General features: G+C 49.1%; 1 protein-coding gene and 1 long non-coding RNA gene across 6 annotated transcripts in view; one reads left to right on the top strand and one right to left on the bottom strand.

The window, feature by feature from the left end:
• The window catches only part of ETS1 (ETS proto-oncogene 1, transcription factor), a 434,342-nt gene that overhangs the window by 9,505 nt on the left and 407,842 nt on the right, over positions 1 to 16,995 (bottom strand). For 2 of the 4 annotated variants that reach the window (XM_077249415.1, XM_077249417.1), the window contains 5 exons: positions 5,416 to 5,535; positions 5,097 to 5,297; positions 4,642 to 4,719; positions 2,617 to 2,865; positions 1,943 to 2,203 (listed from right to left, as the gene is read on the bottom strand). In XM_077249415.1, the coding sequence (XP_077105530.1) occupies positions 1,943 to 2,203; positions 2,617 to 2,865; positions 4,642 to 4,719; positions 5,097 to 5,297; positions 5,416 to 5,535 (909 nt within the window). The remainder of the gene's footprint in view (positions 1 to 1,942; positions 2,204 to 2,616; positions 2,866 to 4,641; positions 4,720 to 5,096; positions 5,298 to 5,415; positions 5,536 to 16,995) is intronic. The other 2 variants (XM_077249416.1, XM_077249418.1) reach the window with 1 other exon arrangement.
• Positions 1 to 16,995, top strand: part of LOC143764159 (uncharacterized) — a 97,730-nt gene that overhangs the window by 61,326 nt on the left and 19,409 nt on the right. Inside the window, exons 2-3 of one of the 2 annotated variants that reach the window (XR_013213073.1) lie at positions 9,615 to 9,711; positions 10,444 to 10,535. This is a non-coding gene — a long non-coding RNA (uncharacterized LOC143764159). Of the gene's footprint in view, positions 1 to 9,614; positions 9,719 to 10,443; positions 10,536 to 16,995 lie in introns of those variants that run through there. The other variant, XR_013213074.1, reaches the window with a different exon arrangement.

Below are 16,995 nucleotides of genomic sequence, written 5' to 3'. Positions count from 1 at the left end.
GTCTTACCAACTGTCTGTGGCCCTTGGACCCAAAAAGAACAGTTTTGTTTCTCCATGTCTCTTTAGGCCAGTTGATGTGTTCTTTGGCAGATTGTATCCACTTCAGTACATGTCTTTTTAGAACAGTGGGACTTTGCAATACAAAGTTGACATCAACCCCACAACTATTACCCCACTTGCCACTGCTACAAGGCAAGTGGGAAGAGCGAGGCTAAGTGCCGGAATTGGCGCATTTTAGAGATGCGTCTTTTCTGGGGGGGCTGAGAGCTGATGTTTTTAGTCTCGAAGGGCCAATATCCATGGCCCCTTCCCATGCTATTAATATCAGGACGCAGATGTCTGCATAGCCTTTGCTGGTTATTAATTATGGGGGAACACCACATCATTTTTTTGGGGGGTCCCCCATTTTAACAGCCAGTAAGGGCTAAGTATACAGCTGTGAGCTGATCTTAATAGCGTGGGAAGCTCCATGGGTATTACCCCCTTCCCAGGCTATAAACATCTGCCCCCAGTCGCTGGCTTTCCCTCTGCTAGTTGTGAAAATTGCACGGGAGCTCACATCATTAATTTTCTGTAAATTTAATCTTTTATTAATTAAATACACGTACAGTAACTTGCACACACACTGTACTAATTGTATATGTCACTGACATCTGTATATTTGCCTATTATATATGTATTTACTGTGTATAATCCATCTCTGCTATCCTGTCGGCTCCTGCAGTGAACTTACAGAACATGGCAGATTAACTAAAGGCCTTCCTCCTATCTATCTCTATGCAATAAATATAAATATATAGATATATATATATATATATATATATATATATATATATATAGTGTGTGTGTGTTTTGAGTTGAGGAATATATCCTTTGAAAACTTTGTGTAAATGACAGAACTGCTGTATGTAAAAGCTCATGTTAAAATCGCAATGCACTCGGATGTAAATCGGATGCTAGGTGCTAAAATCGCATTGTACTCGCATGGCACTCGTCCGTTTTTTTTTTTCAGTACAGATTACGGACCGTTTTTTTTCCCTCGTATATGGGTATGAGTCCTAATACACAGACTCAGAACCTAGCAGATCATGAATGCAGAGTCTTGTGGTTTTCTTACAATCTACTGCACCAACCGGTAAATTGTGTGACGTGATGTAATTTATACCTAAAGCAGGGATTCATCTGGTCAGTCAGTAGACGGCCAGTACTTTGAACACTACTGTGTGTCCTTTCCTTCTCCTACATGTATACACGTGAGCAGGGGTCGCCGTCCTCCTCCCTACCTTGGTATGTTCCTCTTCTGGCACAGCGATCTGTCCCTACACTTTCTGCCTCTTTGTCCACCTCACCTAGGTGACCCCAGGACGCCCCCTCCTGTGACGCCTCCGGTGACGTCCTTCCATCACAAGCCCTGCTCTTCAGACCGCCATCTGCTGCGTCACCGCGCTCTATGTGCCTGTCCACACTCCTCTGGGTGATGGCATGGCAGATGCAGTATATTTTTCCCCAATGTTCACAGATCTGGTTGCTACAAGAGTTCCCTTTCCTACAAGACCCCGTAGCACAGGTCCATCCCTATTATCAGCTTTTGGTCTTTGTGACTTTTTGCCGCCGTGTTTTCGGCTGACACCTCTGCGCTGTGCTTGGTCTCAGCGCCTCGATCACATCAGTCACACAGAAGGTGTGAAAGTGACTTGTAACGGAAAATAAACCCTACAGAAGCGTTTGATGTTGTCTGAGATGGAGATGAAGCTCCAGGTTTACTTATCAGACACAGAAATCATGACCCAATTTAGAAACCTGCAGCGGTGAGGGCGATCGCTCCTCACCACCCACTCACTACCAGACTGCAACCTCAGGCATGTAACCACTGTGCAGATGGAGCGGCCTGCAGTGTAGCCCCGCAGTCACTCTACAATGTAAGCCCTGGTAACAGCCTCACCTGTGTATCCAGCCAGGGCGGCAGCGGGGATGACTGGTTTGTCTTTATTCAGCTCGGCTCGGTCTCTCACATAGTCCTTGAATGTTCCTTTGGGCTTGTGGTTGGGCAGTGCCGGCTGGTAGTCCTCCGAGTCAAAGCTGTCGTACGATGGGACGCGCTGCAGGCTGTTGTACGACGACTGACTGCTCCAGGACTGGGTGAGACGGTCACAGCTGTCGTGACTCTCAATGCTTTCAAATGACTCCTGCCCCCCGAGTTTACCTGCCCGAAAAGAGGAGTGAGGATGGCATCAGTCTCAGACATTACCCAGCAGCAGCACGACCCATAGAGGTCTAGGGAGAAACTGTCACTGCCTCAGGCAGATCTGCACAGGAGCTGCATACACAAAACGAAGACTCCTTGCTGAGCTGCTGCATCACTTCTTTCTTCCTATCCTACACTCTGATGCACTACTTTACAGAAATAAATCTACAACTCTTTCCTACAGAGTTCTAGCTGGGAGTCGTCCTTGCGGCTGACTGGCTCTGCACATGATCTGAAGCCTCTAATCACCATTTTGCATGCTGATCTCTTAAACTTAGGAATTAGTGAATCACTTGATGAGTCTTTATTACGTCACGGTCAGTGATCGGCTGCATATCCCCCTCCCCCAATGTCTTGGCAGAAGCTCTTACCTCGGCTGATCCGGGCCACGCACATGTTATCTGGAGACACCACCTCCTGCTTGATAGTAAAGTAGTCTCCTTGGAGCGAGTCTGGTGGTCCGGGGTCTCGCAGTAGTGGAGAGGGGTATTCGGTCTCATATTTCAGAGACAAGAGCTCCTCTGAACTGATGGGGTGCAGGGTCTGGTAGGACTCAGTGATGAAGCTGGGCTCGGAGAACTCTGATGGCGGGACACACTGCGGATGCTCCACACCGTAACCTGCAAAACGCGACATTGGTCACAAATTATGATTCGGATGAGCTGCTGCGCTTTACGATGACACATACAGTGGGTACGGAAAGTATTCAGACCCCTTTACAGTTTTCACTTTTTTTCATTGCAGCCAATGGTTTTGTTTTTTTGGTAAATTCAATAAAGTTCATTTTTTTCTCATTAATGTACACTCTGCGCCCCATCTTGACTGAAAAAAAAAAAAATGTAGAATTTTTTGCAAATTTAATAAAAAAATAAAAACTGGAATATCACATGGTCATAAGTCTAAAGCCCATTTGCTCAGACACTCATATTTAAGTCACATGCTGTCCATTTCCTTGTCATCCTCCTTGAGATGGTTCTACTCCTTCATTGGAGGCCAGCTGTGTATAATTAAACTGATAGGACTTGATTTGGAAAGGCGCACACCTGTCTATATAAGAGCTCACAGCTCACCAGTGCATGTCAGACCAAATGAGGATCATGAGGTCAAAGGAACTGGCCAAGGAGCTCAGAGACAGAATTGTAGCAAGGCACAGATCTGGCCAAGGTTACAACAAAATTACTGCAGTACTCAAGGTTCCTAAGAGCACAGTAGCCTCCATAATCCTTAAATGGAAGAAGTTTGGGACCACCGGAAGTCTTCCTAGACCTGGCCATCCAGCCAAACTGACAAATCGTGGGAGAAGAGCCTTGGTGAGAATGGTAAAGAAGAACCCCAAGATCACTGTGGCTGAGCTCCAGAGATGCAGTAGGGAGATGAGAGAAAGTTCCACAAAGTCAACTATCACTGCAGCCCTCCACCAGTTGTGCCTTTATGGCAGAGTGGCCGGACGGAAGCCTCTCCTCAGTGCAAGACATATGAAAGCCGCATAGAGTTTGCTAAAAAAACACATGAAGGACTCCCAGAATATGAGAATAAGATTCTCTGGTCTGATGAGATGAGGATAGACCTTTTTGGTGATAATTCTAAGCGGCATGTGTGGAGAAAACCAGGCACTGCTCATCACCTGCCCAATACAATTCCTACAGTGAAACATGGTGGTGGCAGCATCATGCTATGGGGGTGTTTTTCAGCTGCAGGGACAGGACAACTGGTTGTCATTGAAGGAAACATGAATGCGGCCAAGTACAGAGATATCCTGGATGAAAACCTCTTCTAGAGTGTTCTGGACCTCGGACTTGGCTGAAGGTTCACCTTCCAACAAGACAATGACCCTAAGCACACAGCTAAAATAACAAAGCAGCGGCTTCAGAACTACTCTGACCATTCTTGACCGGCCCAGCCAGAGCCCTGACCTAAACCCAACTGAGCATCTCTGGAGAGACCTGAAAATGGCCGTCCACCAACGTTCACCATCCAACCTGACGGAACTGGAGAGGATCTGCAAGGAAGAATGGCCGAGGATCCCCAAATCCAGGGGTGAAGAACTTGTTGCATCATTCCCAAGAAGACTCATGGCTGCACTAGCTCAAAAGGTGCTTCTACTCAATACTGAGCAAAGGGGCTGAAGACGTATGGCCATGTGATAGTTCAGAATTTCATTTTCAATACATTTTCAAACATTTCTACATGTTTTTTTTTTAAAGTCAAGATGGGGTGCAGAGTGCACATTAATGAGAAAAAAAATATTTTATTGAATTTACCAAATGGCTGCAAAGAAAAAGCGTGAAAAATTTAAAGGGGTCTGAATACTTTCCGTACCCACTATACATGGAGCCCAATCTGACAGTCCTAGTGCAGAAACCCACAGAGTTCAGATGGACTCCAGCAATACTCACTGATGAAATATTCTGAGCTGTATCTGGACTCGGGGTACGCTGCCGTCAGCTCATTCACTTGATACAGTTTAGAATCTTCTGGACCAATTGGTGAAAAAGAAAATAAATAGAAAGAAAGAAATGTATTACTGATACAATGAAGTGCAACCTCTGCTCAGCGCAGCATGACATGAGCGAGCATATGCACGGTTATGCTTTATCTGACCCGTACACAGCGTTCTGCAGCCACATTCTACATCCCATACACAAACGCCAGGCTGCACCTCCACATCTTATCACGCAGACTCCACGCTGCTCCCTGCACCTCCACATCTTATCCCGCAGAGACTCGGCGCTGCCCCCTGCACCTCCACATTTTATCCTGCACCTCCACATTTTATCCTGCACGCACTCTGCGCTGCCCCCTGCACCTCCACATCTTGTACTGCAGCTGCACACATTGCAGGATACATTACCTTTTTGTAAGATTTCCAAGTGTTCCCATAAGATGTCTCCAACAAAATCTGGTGCCAGTTCCAGGAAACATTCCTTGCCGAGGGCGCACAGCGCAGCCCCGCTCATGCGAAACTTATGGAAGTCTACACCTTTCAAGGTGAACTCATTCACTGCCCATGACACCCAGTCCCTGACATGAGCGTCCGTCCATTCTCGAGGATCTGGTGTAGGGACAGAAGAGGCAATGTTTGCATAGAGCTCTGAACCAGGAGCGAGACCCCAAAAGCTGGGGGAACACCACCATCTATAATACCATATATCGTTTGTCAGGAGTCTCACCGAAGGGTATGCCCAGACGTTGCTGCTCCTTTGTGAAGCCGCTGAAGGTAGCCCGGAGAGCCTGAGACATCATCTCCTTACTGCTAGGGGTCAGCAGGGGCACGTCCGCACACTCCATGTCTGGAAGAGAGACACGACTTACCAAGAGATGTACAAAAGACCAAATCTACGCTCCATCCTGCGCCACTTCATAGTCATGACCACTTTCCTCTGCCCTGTTTGTTACATTGAAGCAGTGCAGGCAAAATTATTAGTTCTCTACTTATGGCAATATCTTAATATTCTGTGAATTTAAGATGTTTCCTATTTTCAGGATCTCTCCTTACTATGTTTTCATATACAGTGATAATAACATCATGTACATAGACTGGTCCATGGCGATCAAGCTACATGTACACAGTACTGGCCCACGGCGGCAAAGCATCACGTTCGCAAGATGGGCCTGCGGCGAAAAGACTGGCCCGCGGCGTCAAAGCTGCAGATACCCAAGACCGGCCCGCAATGGCAATGCATCAAGTTCACAAGGCAGGCCCGCAGCGACAAGACGGACCCGCGGCGACAAAGCTGCAGATACCCAAGACTGGCCCACAATGGCAATGCATCAAGTTCACAAGACAGGCCAGAGGTGACGAAGCCGCACATACAGAAAACTGGCCCACGGTAGCAATGCATCACAAGTGACAAAGCTGCAGATACACAGGATAGGATAGGTGCATGGTCAAGATTAAAGTTTCACATATACAGGACCAGCCCGCGGCCACAAAGCTGCACATACCAAGCTTCAGGCACACGGGACCACCATGCTGGAGCTTTATGGACACAGGACCGGCCCTTTAATAGTATTTTTTTTAATCACAAAACACTCAGATAAGAACATTTTGTCTCCTACAGAGCAGAGTGGACAGAAGAACAAGCGCCTCGCTCTACTCCGGTCACTAATCGTGTGCACTGTGCATTAGTCTGAGGTTTTATTGTATTGCAGCCTCGGAGACTTCTTCCAAGAACCGTCCATTGCGTCATATCTCCCGGCTGCCAAAACATGACAAATCCAGATTTACCTCTAGGAATCAAGGATTTGCCAAATCTGTAGCAATGCATCCAAATCACAGCCATGCACCCACCCAACCACAGAGCCACCATGTCCAGACACTGCAGGGTTAATCATTGCTTGTTCAGGGGGTTGCATTAATCTACACAATAGAGGGGAAACATGACACAGAATATTGATTGGGTCCTGTGTTACAATCCAATAGGTAAAAACTATCTGCTCGAACAATCAGTTGTGAAGAAAATTGATGATGACACCATGACAAGTAATCTACAGTCCACCATGAGACCTGCAGTGCCAGCACAATCCTTCACAAGGACAATCACCCCCATCATTGCAAATGTCACTTCCTTAAGTAGCACTGCACCCCAGCCCCCAAAAATGAATAAAAAAATGTCCCAACTTATGCCTGTAGAGAAGGGTTTATCAGATTACTCTTCCAGTCCTTCGCCCCCACTAAAAACCCATCAAGTCGTCTATTCCATACCTCCCGGCACACAGGAGACCCGGGTCTATGCAGTCACTGTTATTAGCAGATCAAATCGGGCTATAGCTCTGGGATACAAGTAGGCCACACAAATAACGGACGAGGGGCCCGTACCGCTCCCACGTTGGACGAGGGGCCCGTACCGTGCCACGCTGGACGAGGGGCCCGTACCGTGCCACGCTGGACGAGGGGCCCGTACCGTGCCACGCTGGACGAGGGGCCCGTACCGTGCCACGCTGGACGAGGGGCCCGTACCGTGCCACGCTGGACGAGGGGCCCGTACCGTGCCACGCTGGACGAGGGGCCCGTACCGTGCCACGCTGGACGAGGGGCCCGTACCGCTCCCAGGTGGTGTGTAGCCAATAAGCAGAGCTAATAGAAGCACAGGGGAGCTGTGTTTTTTTAGGGGAACAGAAATCTTGCTGGTTCCCTTAAACGTGTGAGCAGCTGTGATCACTCATATATGGACGTACATGTATAAAGGGTACAGAGCGGAGTAAGAGCTCTCGGGGGGGTCACCATAGTGGAGTGATAACATGGAAGGGAGATTTGCAGGAAAATGTTGCAAAAATATCACGCTTGTGTAATATGTAACATGCAAACTTTTTTGTGACTTAACACCAGCGCAGTGACTTTTCTGGAACATAGCTGGAGCCGTGTTGGAGGGTCGTGGCTACTATGGTCCTATGGCAGAAAGTGGTGTAAATTCCAGCAGGGGCGTGCTGCTCCGTGGTCTGCACTCGAAGGCTCTGGGCAGACTGAAGACCGGTGCATTTTACACCTCTAGGCTTCAGAGTAAGGCTGATACCCCATATAATGCCCCACAGACGCTGCAGGCTCACTGCCTTGGGCAGGACCGGACCGGGATCTGCTGCTGTGGACACTGTTCTCTCAGAGTTGAGCTCTCAGCGTCTTTGAAGCCTCCAGGGGCAGCATGTTGTCATGAATGTGGCCCCAGAGCTGATCCAGGAATGTTCCCGTCCTTAATGAACCCTCAGACTGAAGTGGACTGGGCTCAAGGACCCCGGAGATGATGCTAAAAGTCTGAGACAGAAGTGGCTGCCCCCCCATAAACCTATAGGAGATGTAGGGCACATGGGGCCGGTGGGCACGCAGGAGTTAGGGCTTCACCCAGGTGACACATTCCCATTCCACATTTATGATCGATTTTTGGGAAATCGATCATAAATCCATTCATCTTCCTATGTCTAATCTGAATGGTTGTGGAGAGCCCGAGCCTTCCCTGACCGTAGTGACCAACACTGGTGGCCGCTGCCGAGATAAACTATAGCCTAATGGACACGTAAGAATTCACCCTATGAAGTTACTACTCCCCCCATCATCCCAGCAGAGGCAGGGCACTTAGATCTGAGCATACAGGTATAAATCTTATGCCCCGGGCACAGGTACACAGCTCCTGGCAGACATTGCTGCATTACATGTAAATCACCTTTCTCCATGACGGGGACTTTCCAGATCTATATAATGAAAAGTTCTGCAACTTTCTACTGGATTTTTTATTTCAGTTTTTCAGCAGGTTCATGTTCTCTGCCTGCGATCAGTGACTAAAAGAGTAAATGTACAACTGCTACATAAGAGAAAGCGCTGACACACTGTAGCAAGCTCTGCACCTGTGTCAGTACCAATAATGCACTGCACTCCAGAGCTTCTGACACTGCTGCCGAGGAGCTGAAATCCTCCGGTATCAGGATCACATTAGTGGCGCCAGAGAGTGCACCCCGCTACAAGGGTCATCACTGTACATCATTTTTCTATGTACTTTACACCACACTGTGACGAGCCCCCGGATCATATTCCCGGCCAGGCTCTGCTGGTGGGCTCCCCTCACAAGGCTCACATGGGATTAGTAGCTATTATGGGGGATTATCACCGGGGTCCACACCAATGAATGCTGTATAAAGGGAAGCACTTGAGATAACACAATAGAGGAGACCCTGGTGCAGCCGGCACACGTGGACGCCTGGCCTAATCTCAGCTGGGCACAGTCACATACCCCTCCACTGCAGCTGGACCCCATTAGGCTAAATACAAGCACAATGTACAAGTGCTGCCATTGCTCCGATCTACGCCACTAACACCGAACACAATCTGACGGCATCACTGCTATATTCACCATCCAGGCAAGGCCACGGTCACATCTTCAGTATATGTCGGCATTTTACATCGGCCATTTTATAAGCCAAAACCAGGAGCAGAACACTCAGAGGAAAAGTCTAACAGAAACCCGTCACCACTTCTGTATTATCACCGCTCCTGGCTACAAACACTGATGTAATATACTGACCACATACTGAGCGTGTGAACGAGGCCGAGATGTGAGGGTTGTGCCATGACAAGTCGCCCTCATACACATGACGCCCTGTAGTAAGAGACTTCCGTCTCCTGGAAGTAGCAAATCCTACAGTGGGGAAAATAAGTATTCGATAAACTGCCGATTTTGCAAGTTTTCCCCCTACACAGAATGGAGAGGTCTGTAATATTTAGCGTAGGTACACTTCACCAGTGAGACAGAATCTAAAAAAAAAATCACCTTGTAGGATTGTTACATCATTAATTTGCATTGTATTGCATGAAATAAGTATTTGATACAATAGAAAAACAGACCTTAATATTTAGTCAAGAACTCTTTGTTTGTAATTACAGAGGTCATCCGTTTCCTGTGGTTCCTGACCAGGTTTGCAGACACTGCAGCAGGGATTTTGGCCCCCTCCTCCATACTGATCTTCTCCAGATCTTCCAGGTTTCAGGTTTGTCGCTGGGCAACTATGAGTTTCAGCTCCCTCCAAAGATTTTAGATTGGGCTCAAGTCTGGAGACTGGCTAGGACACTCCAGGACCATGAAATGCTTCTTACAGAGCCATTCCTTAGCTTCCCTGGCTAATCAATCCTTTTACTGAGGGAATGAGGTTGTTGGCCAAAATCTCACAATACATGACCCCATTCATCCTACCTTCAATATGATGCACTCGTCCTGTCCACCATGCTTCACTGTTGGGATGGTGTTTTGGGGCTGTATTCATCCTTCTTCCTCCAAACATGGCGAGTGGAGATTAGAAATGAGCGAATTTGCTCAGGTTCCCTCTTATTCGGCAACCTATAGCGCTTACCGAATAAGCTGCTGTGGCTTCCTGGATCACACCGGCTGATCAGCAGATCGGCACCGCAGATGCCCAACAATCAGGCTCTCCATGCATGTGCTGTGACACAACCGCGACACATATGCGACATCTGCGGAAGCTGCTTGCCGATCAGCCGGCACGATCCAGGAAGCCGGGTTCCCGCTGCAGCTTATTCACTAAGTGCTATAGCTTGCCGGATAAGAGGGAACCGGAGCAAATTCGCTCAACTCTAGAGATGATACAAAAAATTTCTATTTTGGTCTCATCTTACCACATGACCTCCCATTTTAATCCATGAAGGTGTAGTGTGTTACTAATGGTAATGTTTGATACTGTGGTCCCAGCTGTTTCAGGTCATTGACCAGGTCCTCTTGTGTAGTTCTGGGCTGAGTCCTGACCTTTCCCATAATTATCCTTACCCCGCGAGGTGAGATCTTGCATGGAGCCCCAGACTGAGGAAGATTGACGGTAATCGTGTGTTTCTTCTATTTTCTAATTGTGCCAAGCTGTTTGTCTATTGTCCTGTAGCCCATCCCAGCCTTGTGCAGGTCTATAATTATGTCCCTGGTGTCCTTAGACAGATCTTTGGCCTTGGCCATGGTGGAGAGGTTGGAGTGTGAGGACAGGTGTCCTTTATACAGGTAACGAGTTCACACAGAAGCAATTAATCCAGGTAATGAGTGCAGAGTAGGAGGCTTCTTAAAGAAAAGCTAACAGGTCTGGGAGAGCAGAATTCTCGCTGGTTGGTCGGTGATCAAGTATTCCATGTAATAAAACACTAATTATGTAACAATCCTACAATGTGATTATCTGGATTTTACTGTTAGATTGTCTCTCACAGGTGAAGTGTGCCTACGATAACAATTACAGACCTCTCCATTCTTTGTAGGGGGGGAAAACTTGTAAAATTGGCAGTGTCATCTTTTCCCCACTATGTATAATCTCCAGAAATGCACCCTGAAGTCTCGGCGCCAACAGGGGCAGCGGCGTCTTTGTGTTTCTCCGGCTTTGACCACATCTTCTCTTTGGTAGGAGGCCCTGAGTAACGATGCTGGGAGGATATAGGAGAATGATAATAACATTTTTTCAATAACGGTTCAGGCCCCAAGCCTGCCTCTTGGCATTTGTCATTTGCAGCCTGTACATCCAGGGCCTGCACATTGTAAGCGCCACTGGTCCGCCCTCGCCACCGCCTAGGATTGAGTCATTCTACTGTAATGTGAGACCACCAGCTTGTCGTCACCACGTGCATGGGAGCTCAGTCACTGCCCGACTTCTCAAGCCAGATTGACTGTACTTCCCAAATATTCCCACACTTAACCTCCTCCCAGCCGGCAGTCCTCAGGCTCAGCACATGCCATCTACACTCGATAATGTGGGAACCAGATTGGAAGGATGTTCTGCAGCTGAGAAAGGGTTAAAGGGTCCTGTTTCCCTCTCACAGGAGGCTTCAGATGAGGCAGATTGCAGCACCCACTGATTCCACTCCCAAGGACAAATTTCTCACACCCCCATAGTGCCCCCTTTCATATGGAAGTCATTTCAGTTATAAGAGCGGCCCCCTTACAGGAATTTCTTCTCACAGTCTCCTTGTGCTGCTCCCTCAGGGAATCCGGGGAAATCTCACCCCCAGATAGGGGATGAATGTCTCACTTCACACTCACGATATGTCAGGATGCCATTATCTCCATATCCCATCAGCGGGATCCGCATGTCCTATGTGTGAGGGGCTGTGAACGTTGGGGGCTCAGCAGATCAGAAAGTCCTCAGGTAAGGGCAACATCATATGTTAGGTCCTTGGTAAAGGCGAAAGTACTAAACCCAGAACCATGAACAATGCAGTGAACTGAGGAGTCCAGGATTCCTTCCTCCATAGAGAAATGCTAGGACGTGAGTGTGACATGAGACCAATGGGCCAGAGAGGTCAGAGCTGAGGTCACAGGTGGATGACGGCCATGTAGCATCTCCCCTCAGCACTAGACTGGCAGGGTGAGAGCCTGAGCCGGCGTCCCGTCCCTTCTCCGCGCGTGTGCCGGCGTCGCGTCCCTTCTCGGCGCGCGTGCGTGCTGGCGTCCCATCCCTTCTCTGTGCGCGTTTGTGCCGGCGTCCCGTCCCTTCTCGGCGCGTGCTTGCCGGCGTCCCGTCCCTTCTCGGCGAGCGTGCGTGCCGGCGTCCCGTCCCTTCTCGGCGAGCGTGCGTGCCGGCGTCCCGTCCCTTCTTGGCGAGCGTGCGTGCCGGCGTCCCGTCCCTTCTCGGCGAGCGTGCGTGCCGGTGTCTCTGGCTACCCAGCATTGGTCGTAGAGGATGAAGGGTGAGGTGCGAGATACGTCAGCGAATACGTAGAGGATGGCCCTAATTTCAGGGCACACGTCTGCCATAACGAATATCCAGAAAGTGCCGCAGGGGCAGGCAGCACCTCTCAACACTTCTGTGTCTGAGACAGATAAAACATACGTACAGATGACCACCAGACCATATGGGCTCAGAAGAGGCAAACACCCCCCAAGAAAACAAAACACCAGCAAGCTTCACTCTAACAAATCTACATAACTTCAGGTACCATGAGGAATAAATCACATTCGATCAAATTGGGTATGAAGACGACCAGAGTGCAAATAACCATCTGCTCCACAGCTGTGACTAGGCCTGAGCTGCAGTACCGCACACAACCTGAGGGGGTCCTGGTTACAGCACTAAGCAGCCATGTTTGTTCAACCTTCAACATCCCCTTTAATAACAACTGAAACTGCATTGACCTTTGGGACACAGATCACCCAGGATTTTACATTGTAACAAAATGTTTCCAATGCTTTTAATACACAGCTAATAATGGAGACTTCCAATCTTTTATCCTGGAGACCCCGAGTGACGGTATCAATGCTCTTCTCCCCAATTTTTGGAAATAGAATATATTATACATAACAGCAAGGGGTCGACAGCACTTTTTTTTTAAATTAGTTTCTATTTGTGTGGTAGAATCCTTGTGACCTCCACTTCTCAGATGATGGTGATGGGAGTGCCGGGAGAGTGCCGCGTAGGGGGGCCATGGAGAGGGGAGTGTGCCGGAGGGGGGGATGGAGAAGAGGGGAGGTTGCCAGAGAGGGGAGCAGGGGGATGGAGAGTGCCAAAGAGGGGGGGGACGAGATGGATAGGGGACGTGATGGAGAGGGGAAAGCGCTTGAGAGAGGAGTCTGCCGGAGGGGGGGATGAGATGGAGAGGGGAGAGTGCCGAAGAGGGGGGATGGAGAGGGGAGGGGACGGGACAGTGCCGGATAGGGGGGGGGGGGGGGGGGGGGGACACGAGATGGAGAGGGGAGGGTGCCAGAGAGAGTGCCAGTGATGATGCTGCACAGGACATCTGTCCTTGTCAGGAATAACAGACACAGCAGCTCTGAGACTAGGTGTGACACCGCTGCAGGGGCGGCCTGGCTCCCTCACCCTGACCACACTGCACGCAGAGAGGGGACTCAGAGTCTCAGCCCAATAACCCTAATTACACACCCACACGGAGACGGAGCCCTTCATGATGGCTGAGTGCACTTTACTGCACTGAGTAAAAGATGAAGCAGATTTCTGGGAAGAGACAGAAGCACAGGGATAAAGCCCCCTCCTGCATCAAGCCTTAGTCATGTCACCTACAAAAGTCACTTAGGGGAATCCTGCAAATTACTACAAGGTGGCGCCCAGATCATGGAGTCTTCTAAGGAGGGGGCAAATACTGCGGTCACTAATACTTCATGTGCAGAAAACTAATTCCATTCCATGTAGACGGCTGCCCACAGGGAGAAAGGTCCAGGGGCATTCTGTGATATTGTGTGGGGTGAGAGCACAAGATGGGGGTCACTATAGCACCCAAAAGGAAGCCTGTGCATATATCTCCAGTGGTCATGTGGGAATATTAGGCCGGGTCTACACCAGTTACTACAGAACTATAAGCGCCCTCTGGTCGCATATTTGGGGCGCTAATAAAATACTAAAACGGCCGAGAAACAAATCCAAAACGAAACGATAGATATCACAAGTGTGAGCCTGCGTACAGCGAGCAAGCGAGCAACGGCGTGAGTCTGTGTACAGCCATGTGAGCAGCAGCGTGAACCCGTATACAGCGTGTGTGTAGCCATGTGAACCCGAGTACGGCGAGGTCAGTCCACATGCAGCACGTGTGCAGAGATATGAGCCCGTATACAGCACGTGTGCAGCGATATGAGCCCGTATACAGCACGTCTGCAGCGATATGAGCCCGTATACAGCACGTATGCAACGATATGAGCCCGTATACAGCACGTGTGCAGCGATATGAGCCCGTATACAGCACGTGTGCAGCGATATGAGCCCGTATACAGCACGTGTGCAGCGATATGAGCCCGTATACAGCACGTGTGCAGCGATATGAGCCCGTATATAGCACGTCTGCAATGATGAGCCTGTATACAGCACGTCTGCATCGATATGAGCCCGTATACAGCACGTCTGCAGCGATATGAGCCCGTATACAGCAAGTCTGCAGTGATGAGCCTGTATACAGCACGTCTGCAGCGATATGAGCATGTATACAGCACGTGTGCAGCGATATGAGCGCAGTATACAGCACGTCTGCAGTGATGAGCCTGCATACAGCACGTCTGCAGCGATTTGAGCCCGTATACAGCACGTCTGCAGCGATATGAGCCCGTATACAGCACGTCTGCAGCGATATGAGCCCGTATACAGCACGTCTGCAGCGATATGAGCAGCACGGTGGCCCAGTGGTTAGCACAGCAGCCTTGCAGCGCTGGAGTCCTGGGTTCTAATCCCACCTTGGACAACATCTGCAAAGAGTTTGTATGTTCTCTCCGTGTTTGCGTGGGTTTCCTCCGGGCACTCCGGTTTCCTCCCACATTCCAAAGACATACTGATAGGGAAATTAGATTGTGAGCCCCATCGGGGACAGCGATGATAATGTGTACAAACTGTAAAAGCGCTGCGTAATATGTTAGCGCTATATAAAAATAAAGATTATTATTATTATTATTATATGAGCCCGTATACAGCACGTCTGCAGCGATATGAGCCCGTATACAGCACGTCTGCAGCGATATGAGCCCGTATACAGCACGTCTGCAGCGATATGAGCCTGTATACAGCACGTCTGCAGCGATATGAGCCCATATACAGCACGTGTGCAGCGATCTCTGTTCTAACCCCCTGTGAAGTTGGGAGATAGTTGAGCAATCATTGTACTGATGGGAAGATAATGAGGACGTCATCAGATTCCGAGATTCCAGAGCAGAAATCTTCCCATGTCCCAATCATCAGCAGCTCCAGGCAACAGACAGATCAGCACAGGGGAGGGGGCTGATATACCTAATTACATTATCAGAAGCCAGAATAAACGAGGACTTCTAAGACCCCGAAAATATCAATCCCTTCATCACCCCCACTACTGCTGCAAGATGGGAGAATCTCTACATGATCCTTATTGCTGCATCAGGGAATAGTCCCATCTGGCCCCAGCTCACGCCTCACATTGGCAGCGAAAGGTGAGTTTGCATTTCCTTCCTCATGACCATACAAGAAATAAGAATAAGCCGCCATCATCTGGTCAATGTGCAGTGAGAAGTAATGAACACCACAACCCTCATCAGATGGGCAGAGATGTCCAGGGCCTACAATATGGGGGAGGGGTCCTTATCTAGACTTGTAATGAGGACAAAGAGAAGCCCTGAGCCCTGTCATCAGCCTCTTATCTGGCCCAGGGGGGCAGCCTGCAAGGCCCTGACCCTGTGCTGTGTACACCTCCCCAGCCCCCCCCATCTGAAAAAAAGATGAAAAACAAATAATGTCGAGAAGCTGACACAAAGTAACAACAGTGAAAATCAGAGAAACGACCAGGACCGAAAATACAAATAATGCGACCCCGTAATCTACCGACCCCTATAGAAAAGGCTGCAGATACCAGCTGTACTCCCATCATCCAGAGACAGCAGGACGAGGCGACAGTTCGGGCCACAACACGCACAGATAAGATGAGAATATACATATAAATATACACATTACCTCTCTCTATATATATGTATCAATACAATATAAGGGTGAGATACGCGTCACTCCACAGAGAAGGAGACCGCTCCTAATATATAGAGATCACATTCATCTGGCGCTCAGTTTGTTGCACGTGTAGAAGTTTATTAAGGTCCCAGAATCTAGTGACGTTTCGGTCTTTCACACAGACCTTCTTCAGACATATGTGACCAATGCTAGAGGTAAATGGACTGTAGGGAGGTGTCCCGAAACGTCATAAGATGGTCAGTGCCAGATTAATTACATTTTTATATATCAGTACAGCGCCCTCATTACAAGATGAACAACTGCAAAGCTAAAGCATCAGGACAATAGCTAAGCCTTCAGTGTCCAACATCTAAGAGGTGCTACAGCAGCTGTATTCTACGCCCAGCAATGAGTCCAGGGTTTCCAGGACTGGTAACAATCAGCAGATCACAGAACTAATCAGATTACTGTAATCTCTTTAAGTGCAACCTGAGATCAGGACCCCGGGTCCCCCCAGGTCACAGCAGATGAACCACATTAATTTCATCCAATTACTTGTAACTCCTCAATGACCGACACTGGGGTGAGGGGTGTGCTACCCATGAAATAGCAGGTCGCCCCAAAAGAGAGTAACGGGGAGCTCAAGAGATAAAAGGTTCATCTCCATCAGCCATCCAAAAGAGAATGTCAGGGCAGTGACGGGTTATGGGTGCCTGGTGGTGGCACTCTCGGGGCAGTGATGGGTTATGGATGCCCGGTGGTGGCACTCTTGGGGCAGTGATGGGTTATGGGTGCCCGGTGGTGGCACTCTCGGGGCAGTGATGGGTTATGGGTGCCTGGTGGTGGCACTCTCGGGGCAGTGATGGGTTATGGGTGCC

The sequence above is a fragment of the Ranitomeya variabilis genome, chromosome 4, assembly GCF_051348905.1.
Source record: "Ranitomeya variabilis isolate aRanVar5 chromosome 4, aRanVar5.hap1, whole genome shotgun sequence".
NCBI lineage: Eukaryota > Metazoa > Chordata > Amphibia > Anura > Dendrobatidae > Ranitomeya > Ranitomeya variabilis.
The sequence above is the reverse complement of the archived record's forward strand: the minus strand, read 5'-3'. Positions and strand labels throughout refer to the sequence as shown.